At 43.4% G+C, this 13148-nt stretch overlaps 2 protein-coding genes across 2 annotated transcripts; both read right to left on the reverse strand.

Annotated features, from left to right (window-relative positions):
* Positions 1–46: 46 nt before the first annotated feature.
* LOC131125847 (regulator of nonsense transcripts 1) lies at positions 47–8943 on the reverse strand. The gene is made up of 24 exons (XM_058067685.2): positions 8585–8943; positions 8216–8352; positions 7957–8046; positions 7616–7783; positions 7363–7543; positions 7110–7271; positions 6942–7026; positions 6709–6807; positions 6478–6586; positions 6157–6316; positions 5835–5953; positions 4882–5046; positions 4689–4803; positions 4476–4619; positions 4119–4332; positions 3669–3786; positions 3167–3323; positions 2955–3097; positions 2693–2867; positions 2532–2613; positions 2233–2394; positions 1930–2168; positions 1714–1833; positions 47–1624 (listed from the first exon to the last, which is right to left on the reverse strand). The coding sequence occupies exons 1-23, from the start codon at positions 8747–8749 to the stop codon at positions 1717–1719; spliced, it is 3306 nt and encodes a 1101-aa protein (XP_057923668.2). The 5' UTR covers positions 8750–8943; the 3' UTR covers positions 47–1624; positions 1714–1716.
* Positions 8944–9668: 725 nt separating this feature from the next.
* On the reverse strand, positions 9669–12511 carry pgpep1 (pyroglutamyl-peptidase I). The gene is made up of 5 exons (XM_058068137.2): positions 12415–12511; positions 11247–11299; positions 11037–11153; positions 10702–10934; positions 9669–10438 (listed from the first exon to the last, which is right to left on the reverse strand). Exons 1-5 carry the CDS (start codon positions 12443–12445, stop codon positions 10240–10242), a joined length of 633 nt encoding a protein of 210 aa, XP_057924120.2. The 5' UTR covers positions 12446–12511; the 3' UTR covers positions 9669–10239.
* Between the last annotated feature and the right edge of the window lie 637 nt (positions 12512–13148).

Here is a 13148-nt window from a genome sequence, read left to right on the forward strand (position 1 = left end):
TGTCACAGTCTACAACAATCAAAGCATCACTCAAACAGAGGAGGAAAAAGAAAAAAATAATCATTTTCCAATAGTTGTATATTTGTGAGCACAATCAGAACAATCACTATCCATTATTGGACAAAAATCACAATAATGCAACCTTGTGACAGGAATAATATAGGATCAGAAATCAATGTGATAAATCATGAAATCACAACAGAAGCTCTTCCCGGGGGAAGACGTGCATCTGAATGTTTCCATAATATAGCATGCTAAACGTGTGTGTTGCTGAAAAGATCTGTTAGATGTAGCAACTCAATATATGCAGATGACAATATACTAATACTGAGATGAATGTAGAGTAATAATAAAAAGTATAAGTAAGAACATGAGCAACCACAGTACAAAACACAAAGAAGAAGTTATTCAAGATGGTCCGACTGATGGATTCAAATGATCTGGAAACACAGAACAACTAGAGCAGCCTACATTAATACACGGCATTTGAGTCGAAATACGGTGGGGTGTCTCTGAGGGAGTACAGTGCTCCGCATGCGTGAAATACAAGAAAACTCAATTCACCTTTTTTATATCCAAATTGGAAAAGTCAGAAAGGAATCAAGTTTAACACTCAAACACTACAACTATGTTTACTCCTAAATAACTATAATCAACAAATAATGTGCTTGACAATTTCTTCAGGCCTTTTGCAAAAGAATATTGTTTCAGTTATCGTTACAGGTTCTACCTACTGATGTTTAAAAATAAAAATAATTTGGGTAATAAACAATGCTGTTAATTTAGTAGGGCAGCTGCGGCATAACCTTACATTAGATGGTGGTCTCGAATACAATCTCTTTATGAGTCCTGTTATATTAGTACCACAAGCCGTGAGGGTCTTCATGCTTTAAAGCAAAACAAGCAGCGTCATTCGGGTAGAACAATGGATGTAGAAGAACAAATGGTCTGTGGCGTTTAAAGAGCTGATTCCACCACATGTTCTTTACAGAGAAGCTTTGTGTGAATGAGCAGTGGCTTTGTGATCCCCAAATGTCCGGTGACAAGAGTTCACTCGAATAGCCAAAGACTTGGGAGTTTGGAAAAAGTTCCCCCGAGAGACTTGTGTCCCCTCGCTCTGTGTCTCATCCTGTAGGGCAGTTAGCTAGGAGGACAGATGTGTGAGACACCTCCATATTTCTCAGCTTTTGGAGCATCGTGTGCAACCAGACAGGCTGGAGATCCTCGAGGGATTCAGGGGCACACAAGGGCCAGATTTTACACAGTACACCCCCGCCCTCCAGTTGTCAACCAAATAGAGCTTTCCTCTTCTTCGCAAACCCGCGAAAGGTCTCGTCCCTCCAACAGCGCTGAATCCAAAGACGCCAGCTTTCTCCTTGGGCTTGCCTTGGCGCGTGCAAGGAAGCAGTGCCTTCGCTCCTGCGTCAGCCTGGCACGCTGCCCCCTCGCTGTGCTTCCATCTTTGCTCTCCTCTCCTGTGATTGGTTGGTTTTCTCGCTCCTGTTACTTTCACACAGTGGTGTAGCGGTGGAAAACGGGTATCCTTGTTTGTTCTTTTTTGTTATCACCCAGATTTTGAATTCTGATGAACTGAGCTCACACAGGCCAAGCTCCTTTCAGCAAGCTAGGAGACGGACAAAAAAAAAGACAGATTTTCAAAAGACCACACACACACACATATATATATATATATATATACAGTCGAGTGCTTACAGTCTAGTACTGGGACAGTCCAGTCACACCATGCTGGTAGGCTCGCTCCCCCTGGTAGGTGGAGTCTTGAGATAGCGCCACATCAATTTGCGACTTGAACTCATCTCCTAGGTAACTGTCCTATGATGAAACAAACAAAAAAAACCATCAGATATTCAGAAAAGCAACAAAATGGTCTGCACAGCTCAAACACAAGCGACAGCACGCTGATCAAACCTGGGAAAGCTCCGCCTGGGAGAGCCCAGGCTGGCTCATCTGTGACGGCTGACTCATGTTGATGTAGCCTTGGGTCAGAGGCCCCTGGGAGAAGGGCTGGGAGCCCAGGTCCTGGCTGGCCTGGCTGCCACTCATATGGCCCCCTCCGCTGTGGTTCCCCATGTTGCTGCGGTTTCTCTGGCGACTACCTCGAGTGCCGCCCCCTCCACCAGCTTTTCCCTTCATGCCGCCTCCACGACCTGCAGAAGAGCTCAGTTTACACACCTCTCATATCGCAAAGTCACACAACCTGTCAAATCTCACCTGCTGTCGGTCCATTGACCTGACCGAGGTACCCAGGAGGTGGCATAGGGGGCATGACGAGGCTGAAGGGAATGGGGATGTTCAGGGAAGTCATGGGATTCAGACCACTACCAATCATTCCAATCTGGTCGTGGGTCTGGAAGTACATGTTGGATGTACGCCCTGTAACGGAACAAGTCTTTTTTATGCCCAATTGCCACTACTCCACACACACACACACATTAGTGAACACAGCGTGAACTACAGCCACTATCATCTTCCAAAAACAAGAATGTTGGTGTTTTTAGCCAAGTGCTCACCATTGCTGCTGCGGTCATAAACAGATCCAGGAATAAGGGCTTCCCTGGCATCATACATGGCTGTGCTCATGAACCGCCCTCCCTGTAAAATCAAATAACAGGACGACAAACTCTTAGCATCTGACAAGAAATATTTTCTGAAAGAAAATCAGTGAACTGACAGGATTGATGGTGTTGACCAGCTTGCGGGGCTTGCTGAATTGCATGAGACTCTCTCTCAGGTTGTTCAGGGGCCCTTCCACCAGCACCTTCTGCTCCTTGTAGTAGTTCAGCAAGTGGTTCCACAAGGGTTGCTTGGACAGAGCTTTGGGATTCCCCACAATGATCACACCGTACCTACATATGGTAGACACAGACACACACCATAAGTGTTGCGATGGAAAGCACTCATTCAGCAGTCCGGTGTATTTTTTTTTCCCCCACCTGGCTCTTGTGAGTGCCACATTAAGACGCCGTGGATCGTTGAGGAATCCGATGCCCTGGTGCTCATTGGCCCTCACACAGGACAAGATGATGAAGTCCTTCTCTCTGCCTTGGAATGCATCTACACTGGCAATCTCCACCTCCTGCAAAAGGAAATACACTTTATGAAGGTAACATCGTGTCTCACCATTCAGAGACACTTATCCACATACCTGGTATAGTTTGGTGTGAAGGGATCCACTGAACTGCATGTATTGGACCAAGTAGGACCTCTGCCCCTCGTATGGGGTGATGATACCGATCTGGTCAGGTTTGGCTCCAGCCTTCAGCAACCTTGTTGTTATTTTCTCCACATTAGCTGCCTCAGTTCTGTGTGAACAAGACAAGATTCTCACGAGTGCGTATGGCATTCATTAACTGGACTGTATGTATGCAGCAGGTTCCTCCAGCTGCCAAGAGGGCGACAACATTTGAATGTTAGCAGCATTATAGCCCAGCTCTTCCTATGAAGAGTATGGAAGCTACGCCAACGTAACACGCAAATACCCATTAGTACAAATACCTATTAGTATGTTGTCAGCAAATGATAGTGATTTGGCAAAGTTGAGCTACTAACCACTACTGGTAACCTATGCCAGCTGGTGGTGGTGTTCCTAGATTTCTTGGTTTCAAACATGTAATCTAATCGGAAAGTGCAGATACAGAGTACAACACCTGTTGAGGTACGATGTTCCAGAGCTGGCGATTTCTTCTTGGCCTTGAGTGACATAAAAGAACATGGGCTTGTCAGGCTGCGGCCACTGGAAGTCAAAGCCTTTCTTCACACGGTCACCTAAACAGAGAAAAATACAATGATATGTTGACTGTTGTCCTTATTGTACAGTTGACAGTCTTTGCTTCAATATGGTTTAGGAGTTTTGAGTACTGTGCTAGCTATTCAAATGTGGCTGCTGAGTCTAGCGCAACACCTAGTGGTAAAATGTGGTACTTCAATGTGGAATAATAGCTGATGAATTTCAAATACTTCTAAAGCCGTAGGTTTAATAAAATGTAAATAACCATAGCGAATAAAACACAAAGAGGTACACACACAAATATCATAAATTCAGGCTGAAAAAAAGAAAGCCACAATAGGGATTGCTATGGTTCCAACTAAATAGTTACCAGCAGTGACTCCGTTTTGCAGTGAGCCTTCATAGAAGATGTTGGAGGGGAAGGCACTGAGGGCCGGGTGCATGCGATACTGAACCTGCAGACGGATCGGTCGAATCCCCAAAACTACCAGACGCTCAAAGAGAGATTGTGACAGTCCTGCTTTGGCTGCTTTCTTGCACATCACCACTGGGCCCAGCTGGCAGTGATCACCCACCAAAATCAACTACAGAGATAAGAGGTCACCTTGTCAAGTTTTAGTTTTAAACTACAGATGAACAAACATCTTGTGATATGTTCTTAATCCGTTTCAATCCACGTACACGGCATCCCATCACCTGCAACCAGGAAGACAAATACGGCTGGTACCTGCTTTGCTCCAAGGACCACAGGGACCATGCACTCTGGCTCAGTTGCCTGTGTGCTCTCATCTATCAAGATTGATCTGAACTGCATCTTAGCCAGACGGGGGTCACCGGCCCCAACACAGGTACAGCAGATCACATCAGCATTCTACAGAGGATCAAACCGGACCAGTGAGATACCACTAGGAGAGTCAACTTAGTGGTCAGGTTTTCATACCATCAACAGCTCCCTCTCGGCAGTGCGACGTAGAGCCCTGTAACGTTTTTCATCAGAGGAAGACAACTCTCCAGTCTCGTCTTTTAGCTGTTGGAGTTTCTGAAGTTCTGGCATACTACGGAAATAAAAAAAGGTGTGAGACCAAGGTGCAGCACGGCGTCCACCAGACAAATGCCATTAAAAATTGCGTTACCTGTCCATGTTACGTGTCTGGTTGTGCAAAGCCAGGAAAGACACGGGAGAGTCGATGGCTTCCCTGCTCTTGGCGCACAGTCTCACCACTTTGAGTCCAGTCTGGTGGATCTTCTCTGTCAACTGGTCCACAGCAATGTTACTGGGAGCACACACCAGGACTGGTCTGGAGGTTACAGGAGAGGAACATAAAATGCAGGTTATAGATAACTAGTGGATACCAATAACGTCCTTCTTCTCGAGACCGATACAAACAACATTATATATTATTTTTTACATTTAGATTTAATTGTCTACTTGTGCACAAACAAAGTTGTATTTGACAAACTGTACGTGAAGATTTGTCCAATACCATACAATGTTTTCTCTGTGGGGTGGCTGGGCTCTCCCTTAGAAATAGGATGAGAAGTAGCGTTATCCGAGAGAATCTGGTCAGAGTGCTTCCCGAACGCCTCCCTGGGGAGGTGTTCAGGGCACGTCCGACGAGTAGAAGGCCTTGGGGGAAAAACCAGGACATGTTGGAGAGACTGTCTCTCAACTGCCGTGGAAAAGCCTTGGGATCCTCTGGGAGGAGCTGGATTAGCTGGACGTAAGATTTCATGCTTACTTTGATGTCCCCGCGACCGGACCTCAGATAAGCGGTAGAAGATGGCTTGATGGATGCTGGTGTTTCAGGTGGTTGATAAGGTTTGATGTGTTGAAGCTCAATGTTTTTTCTCTCACGGTGGAATGTTTGCATAGCATATAGTGAAATGTCTCCCTCTGAAACACTAACTAAGAAGTCCTGTGTTTGCTTACATGTGAGCTCAGGGAAAAGTTATGACAGGCCGGTTGCAGCATGTCAAAGAAAAGGAGCGTTTGATTTGCTCATGCCAACCCTGTTTTATTTTATTTTATAGGTTATTAGAGCCTTTTTTAATGTTATTCGCACCCTTAAAAAAAACACTGTCATACCCATTGCCCTGTCTGGCTAAGTGGTACACGATGGTGGCAGAGGTCACCGTCTTTCCAGTGCCAGGCGGACCTTGGATCAGACTGAGGGGGCGTTGCAACACTGTCTTTACTGCATACACCTGTGTAAAAAAAATAAATAAACACATTCACACAAACTCTGCTGGATGGCCGCATGCAGTTTCACAACTACCTTTTCCACCTAACGTAAGGGTAAACATAACATAACGTAGTGCGGCTATCATCCTGTAATTATTGCTAAAATGACAAAATCCTGGTCTTGGGATTATATTGCAAGTCAATAAAATGACATTTTATCTCTTACTTGGGAGTGGTTGAGGTCAGGCAGTCCTTGCGCAGTGAAGCGTTTGGGTAGCTGACACTTGATGACCACATCCTCCACCTCGTGGCCAAGCAGTTTGTGGTAGATGTAACCAGATACGGAGGTCTCGTCCACAGCAAATGTCTTCAGAGAACTCTGCATCCTGTCATGACAACAACCAGAATAAAGTTGCATTGCAGATCTCTGAGCCAGGCCTTGATGCAAACCTCATAAGCATTAATATGCTGGCTTGCTTGAGATATATACGTACTATATTATCGTATATATGTATATATTATCTGACAAACACAGACAAACTGCTACCTGTCAAAGGATGTGGACTTCCACACAAAGTCCACTTGGAAGTTGTGTGGGATCTCCACTGGAGCGCCAGCACTGCTCCTCAGCTCGATAGCAATCTCATCACCGTAGTCTTAGAGCAACAAGTAAAGGGAAAGCCTGACAAATTCTGATTAAATACTCAATATTTTTCAACAATGCAGACTAATGAACTAGCCGATGAACAACATTGTTGGCATCATTCATAAAGGATACTGTCAGGGACTTTGATGACATGTCCAATGCCTTTCCACATAGGAGCCAGATCCCCTTTGTACCTCAGGCAGATTTCATCTCCTTGCATCAGTCGCATATCTGCTCTCGAGCGAGAGCAGGGAAGATAAAGAAAAAAGGTATTAATATTGAATACTTTAGTCATAAAAATAATCTCAAGTAAAGCCCACATGAGTTAATTAAACGTGGCATGATGCTGAACTGTAAACACACACCCGAGTCTGTCTTAGGCAGAGTGAAATAAGCAATCCTCTTTTTATTCAAACCCAGGTCCCATCTGACTGTAATATTGTCTTGAGTCTGAAAAAAAAAAAAAAAAACACATTGAGAATCTTAATAAGCACAGTATCCCACCAGAGACGACTACCGTGTAAATGCGATACCTGTGACTCTTTAAGCTTCTTATCATAGTCAGCCTCCAGCTTGACAAGAGGACCAAAGATGTTCTGGTACTGGTAGGCATCCTCATAGCGTAGCAGAACATGTTGAGGCTCCTCATCCACGCCTGGCTTCTCCAGGTCTTCCAAGGCTGCACTAGGATTTTCCTGGCAAGAACACAAATAAATACACGCAGACATGTAGGTAAATGATGAAGTACAGGACAAACGTGCATCCTGGTGCGCAGGACAGTAGTACCTTCCAGAGCTCCTCCAGCTTGTTGATCTGTTGGGCCGTGATCTGACGGGCCCTGAGCTGCTCCTGCTCTGAGGGAATTTTGACCAGCCAAGACAAGAAACAGCGGTCCTGAATGAGAGGTTGCCACTGGGAACTGTCCCAGTTGATGTCCTTGAGGCTGCTCTGACTGGCACATGGCTGTCTGGGTAGCAAACAAACATGCTATTTTTGGTTCGGTTTTAATTATTGACCAGTTTTGCACCAGCAGCCTAACCTGCACAGAAGCACCACCACCGAGTCAGCCTTTGCAGGGATGAAGCCCAGCAGGAAGACATTACGACAGCCACAGTTGTAGCACTCCAGCACAGTTTCCCCCAGCGGGCCATCTTTATGCAGGGTCACCTCCTTGGACTTTGCTCTCACCAGGTGGTTCACAATGTGACTGGAGGTTGAAATGACAACGAATACACAAAATGGAGGATGTGTTGTGTGTGCTGCACTTCTGTTACGACAATAACACATTATTAGCAAATCTGCAAAGCTGTAACTTTTCTCATTTATCCAGGATTTGTAAAATATCGGCAGTACATGATTCCTATAAATGAAAATACATACCTGCCAGAGGTGTTTCCACGGCCATTACAGAACCACTTCTTGCTGGTGTTGCAGTATACCACACAGGCTGGATCATGAATCCCACAGTAACTAAAATATAATTCAGTATAATTCAACTATTGCACTTATTCCAGTTTAAAATCTACAGCTACAAGAATGCATTTTACATTGCAACTTATACAGTACAATAAGATGGCAGTAAAAGGATAATCAAATCGCTAGATAGCATACATATTAAGTTTGATGTTTTTGTTTTTACCTGCAAGCATGTATAGGGAGGTCCTTAGTATAGTAGGTGTCCTCCTCATCCTCCTCAAAGTTCAACTCTGCCAGCAACTGACTAGCTTTGACCACAGGGTCGTCTCCATTTTGCAGGATACCTCCAGGGCCGTTAACCTAGGGATACACAATCAAACAATATTACTGGAAATATGAGATTAAAACCTGTCTTGCTAACTGTGCTAGTTCACTACCAAGATAAAAGCATGGCGACAGATTGAAAACGTCATCATGCTAACCGGACGTGGCTAGTTGATGTTGATGGCTAACGTTAGCCAGTTAGCATTTTGTGTAAACACAGTAGAAAACTGACATTTGACAACAAACGAGACGGGTTACCGACACACACCTGGTGGTCTAGCTGGCTCTGGGTCTGGCCTTGGGTCTGGCTCGGCAGGGTAAAATCGGTGAAGTCGTATTCAGAGCCCTGAGTGTCTGCTCCCAGCAGCTCTGCTTCCTCGGTGTCCAGGAAGGTAAGAGTCTGTGAGCTCGGCCCGTACGCCTCCACACTCATGTTTTTGTTGTCCTGGTACGAGTATTTTTAAATAAATAAACCACACGCGGCCGCTGTCCAAGAATTATGCCGAAAGCGAGGAAAAGTGTGGATGACAGAGTGACAAACACTGGCGGTGAGCTACAGCAACTGAGGGCTTTGACGATGGCAGCGTCCGATTTAGCTTTTGTAACCTTCTTCCTCACGACCACTTGTTTCCCACAGGAAGTAATTCGGAGGAGACGAGGGAAGGAAAGGAGGCCAGAGGACACGAGCGAAGTGAATTGGAACGTCGTATTGACGTCATTACAGCCCTCTATTTAAAAACTCAGACTAAGTTTATTCATCAAGGTCAGTTCTTAGAAGTCACCTGCCCTCTATATTGTGACGAAAATAAACACTGCACTTGCTCTGAATTATTTCATTCCAATAAATTTTGTTCATGAAAGGAATTGATGTTTATATTAATTTACATCGATTTTTAATAGTGATTGCTGTTTTTTTCCGAAGGGTGACTTTAACTCGCTATGGCCATGGCTTCAAGTTAAACGTTATCCCACAATTATGCAAACGTTGACAAAAAAATACAGTCCTTCAGTTTTGAATGCGGGCACAAAGGCAGAGATAATAGTTTTAATAATATTATGCAGACATGCTCAGCCACATCTAATCATTAATCCTGCAAACGTCTATTGCATGTTATTCTCCCTGAGATTGCAGTCAGTGCCAATACATTTGTGTGGTGCAAAACCAGCAAAAAGTAACAAAAATATGTTTAAATGGCCTGTTGGTCAACAAATAAACAGTAATAAAATACACAGTAGTGCTATCAAAATATTGAGACCAGTTGAAAAAGAGCTAGAATTTACCTTCTGCATTTTGGATCTTCATGAGGTTTGAAATCGAGCTACAAAATCGAGAAGGGCGATTGTGACAAAAACACTTTCAAAAAACAATTTATTGAAAACAACAATTAAACTGAAATAGGCTGTTTTATCAGCCAATCAAAAGTTTTTAAAAACGTCCCTTGCCATCCATCCCTGAATGTTCTCCATGGGATTTAAATGGGGGGAACATGCGGCATGGTTCAAAAGAGTGATGTTATCCTCCCTGACGTCCTGTTGAAAAACCCAGCTGTTACATCACAGACAAGGGCCCTCAGTCATGAAGGATGCCCGCTGCAGTGCCCGCTGCAGGCTCTGCACGTAACCGGTCGCAGTTTGACGACCCTGCACCACCTGAATGAAACCAGATCATGATGAACTGGAATCTATTTCCCAAGTGAGTGAGGCGATAGGAACACATTATAACAAATGCTTGCATGCAAGGATGTTTGTTAAAAGAAACTAGAATCCTGGCTTCTACTACTATGGCTTATCATCCAGATCACCACTCATAGATCAGACAATTGGATAGCAGGATTACAATGTTAATCTCATTGATATCTATGAAGGTTAAAAACTCCACAGCATCATCTTATCAAGAATTATAGTGGTCCAAGTTAGTCAGTGTCAATGTGCATGTATGCAATGCTGCTCCTCTGTGTTGTTAACTGCCTCCAGGAGTTTCAGCATCTCCTGTACTACAGCTTGAAGGGCTCTGCCCAGCTCCTGGCTGCTGTAGGGGTTCCCCAGTGGAGGCACATGGATGAAGGCGCAGCGGCCCTCGCTCAGGAACAGCGACGAGTAGTAGGTGTAGTCACACAGATACCTGTTAGAGGAACAAGAGTTGGTGAAAATTGCTTACTTCCTAGTGAGAGTACAAAACAATCTTTAGCATAATATTGTTTTAAATTCACATATAATCTGACGTTGCTGTCAAGAGTGTGACTGGTAATGCAGATTTACTTTATTAGAAAATGTCCCTGCATTCATTTAAAACATATTCAGTTGTTATTGTGACAAATGAAGAATTGTTGATAAAGCTTTCTAATGTGACTGATGGGTGTAACTTGGCCTGCTCTCATCACAAACCTTCCAGCATCCTTGGACACTGACACAGCAACCCCAAGGCCCGACTCACTGACCCTCCTGCAGACCGTCTCCATGTCCAGCACAGAGCTGATGCAGTCGGGCCCCTCCTCCACGCAGCATTGGGAAGCTGGACAGAAGCTGCAGTTGTCCAGGCGTTTATAGCCCTTATTGTGCCCACATTGTTCCAGGGTGACGGTGGTAGCTAAGCCAGAGACACCTACATGGACTACTAACTGACGACAAAACACCAAGAGGAGATACATTAATGTTATTTCAACTTGATGAGAAAGTACGCACCATTTCATATACTGGAGCAAACTTGGGAGTTGCATCACCTGCGGCTTGTGCTGTTTCCACAGAGATGGAAGCAGACTCTGAACCGCCTGGTACTCCACAGGCACTTCACATACACGAAGGTCTACAGCATCACCCAACCCTAAACGCTCTAGTTCCTGTGAGTGACGCAAACACACACGTCACCCATCCGCCGCCCTTATTTTGTTTGGATTCACATAGTACCTCAACTTGTTACATGAAACCATTACCTGTACGGCCACCCAGCTGGAGTTCACAGCATGTTCTCCAAAGGGCTCAAATCCTGCAGAGCAATACAAAACTCCTACATTATTTATTATTATGCAAAATGTACATCTGAATGATGTTCTAACGGTAATGGTGTCCCCATACCCTATTTACGAGCACCGAATGTGAGCTAGATGACACTCGTAACTTCACAGAGGACAGATTTTCATCAGCAAATAGGCTACTAGCTGATTTTTTAATGTTTATGGAATAATTTTATGAAGTAATCATACCCTTCTTTTCAGTAAAGAACTTTGAATTACCTTGTGTACGAATTGTGCTCTATAAATAAACGTTCCTTGCCTTGCCCTGACTTGTAAATCAAAGTCTAAGGACTGAAGTTAAACATTGATAACAGTGAGGTGGATACCTCCAGTTTGGTTGAAGAAAATAAAGATTTTTTAACAATTAAGGTTTCTGTTAACAGACTTGCCAAACGCAATATTAATAGAAATTCGGGGTGAGTGGTTCAATCCAAATGTTGATAGTATCAAGGGTAGGCTCTCACTTTACAGTAAATACAGTAGGTGGTGAGGAACTCATGAAGAACTAATGAGAAACTAAGGCACACACATTTAGAGTAGTTACTGTAGCGAGTAGCGATGAAAAGTGTTACAGTGTAATCAGCATAATCAGTTATTTTATATGTTTATTTTCACAAATATTATTTTTGTTTTGTTGTGTTGTTCACTTTGTTGACAAACTCAGCCCTTGGACACAGCAGGGCTTTGGAGGCAAAAGGAAAGGATTTGAATGAGAGTCAATAATAGTATATTTAATTTTGCATAAATTACTTTATTTGCTCATACATTAGTATATAATACAAGGAAATAATTGCATTGCTATACTTTGTAGATATTTTGTTTGCTCATGATAATCAAATTAAAGGTAAAAAGACAACATAATAATACAAAAAGCATCGCTATAAAGCATAGCAATACCGGTCCTGTACAATATTCATTTGGAATTGGATCGATACCTAAATTTATAATGTCGCCTACCCTTGATAGCAATAGGCTGTATAAACACATAACAGCGCAAATAACCTCCGCACTAAGGGTGTTATTTAGCCACGAAGTCGTGTTCACTTACATTATTAACTCAGTCGCTTATTAAGGAAATATCTCTTACCTGTTATTAAAACTTTCCTTTTGTTGCCCATTTCGTTTGTGGTTACTCCTGAGGAGTTAACTCCCCCCGAACAGTTGCTATGCGGTGCTCTTCTGGCGCAAGGTGAAGCGGAAGTGACGTAGTTTATGTTATGCTGCCACCTACCGCACCGGCATGCGTACTACAACTATAAATTGAGAAAAGACGGAAGGAATAAGTGATAGTACTCGGCTCTTTTTAGAGAGCCACTAAAACTAACCGGCTCTTTTGACTCTCAAGTGGCTCCTCAGATTTTTTGTGATGACCAAATTATGTGTATTGTGTAAAAATAGCCACTAATGTAAAAAGTACACAATGTCAAATGTTAAATGTATTTATTTAAATCATCAATGAGCATTATAAAACAATATAAAAAATCTCTGCATGCAAATTTCTAAATGGTTACAATCAAACTACACAGAATAAATAGTGCAAAACAAAACACTCTTTACTGAAGATTGGCATTGAAAGACTCCTCCGTGTACTGTGTGTTTAACCCCGCCCCTATGGCGTCACGCTTTAACAGAAAAAAAAACTAATTGTCTCTCAATTGGCTCCCAACGACGATTCGTTCACGACAGACACATCGCTAATGAGTTATAATGACAAATAATGAAAGACTTGTCAAGCACACACACTTTTACACACATGTTCTCCTGCTTAGAGAGGGGTTATTGGGGGGGAATGAGACACACATTTTAATCTATGAACTGCAA

Source organism: Doryrhamphus excisus, linkage group LG6 (assembly GCF_037039965.1).
Source record: "Doryrhamphus excisus strain RoL-2023G ecotype Guam linkage group LG6, RoL_Dexc_Guam_v1.1, whole genome shotgun sequence".
Classification (NCBI taxonomy): domain Eukaryota; kingdom Metazoa; phylum Chordata; class Actinopteri; order Syngnathiformes; family Syngnathidae; genus Doryrhamphus; species Doryrhamphus excisus.

Excerpts from the sequence above, each read along its gene's own strand:
- LOC131125847 (XM_058067685.2), bottom strand. The coding sequence starts at position 8,749 with ATGAGTGTGGAGGCGTACGGGCCGAGCTCACAGACTCTTACCTTCCTG. Across the intron at positions 3,098-3,166 it reads TTCACACCAAACTATACCAG|GAGGTGGAGATTGCCAGTGT; the intron begins GTATGTGGATAA and ends TTCCTTTTGCAG. Across the intron at positions 2,614-2,692 it reads TGGTCAACACCATCAATCCT|GGAGGGCGGTTCATGAGCAC; the intron begins GTCAGTTCACTG and ends TTGATTTTACAG.
- pgpep1 (XM_058068137.2), bottom strand. The coding sequence starts at position 12,445 with ATGGGCAACAAAAGGAAAGTTTTAATAACAG. Across the intron at positions 11,300-12,414 it reads AAGGAAAGTTTTAATAACAG|GATTTGAGCCCTTTGGAGAA; the intron begins GTAAGAGATATT and ends ATTGCTCTGCAG. Across the intron at positions 10,935-11,036 it reads GGAAACAGCACAAGCCGCAG|TTAGTAGTCCATGTAGGTGT; the intron begins GTGATGCAACTC and ends TTTTGTCGTCAG.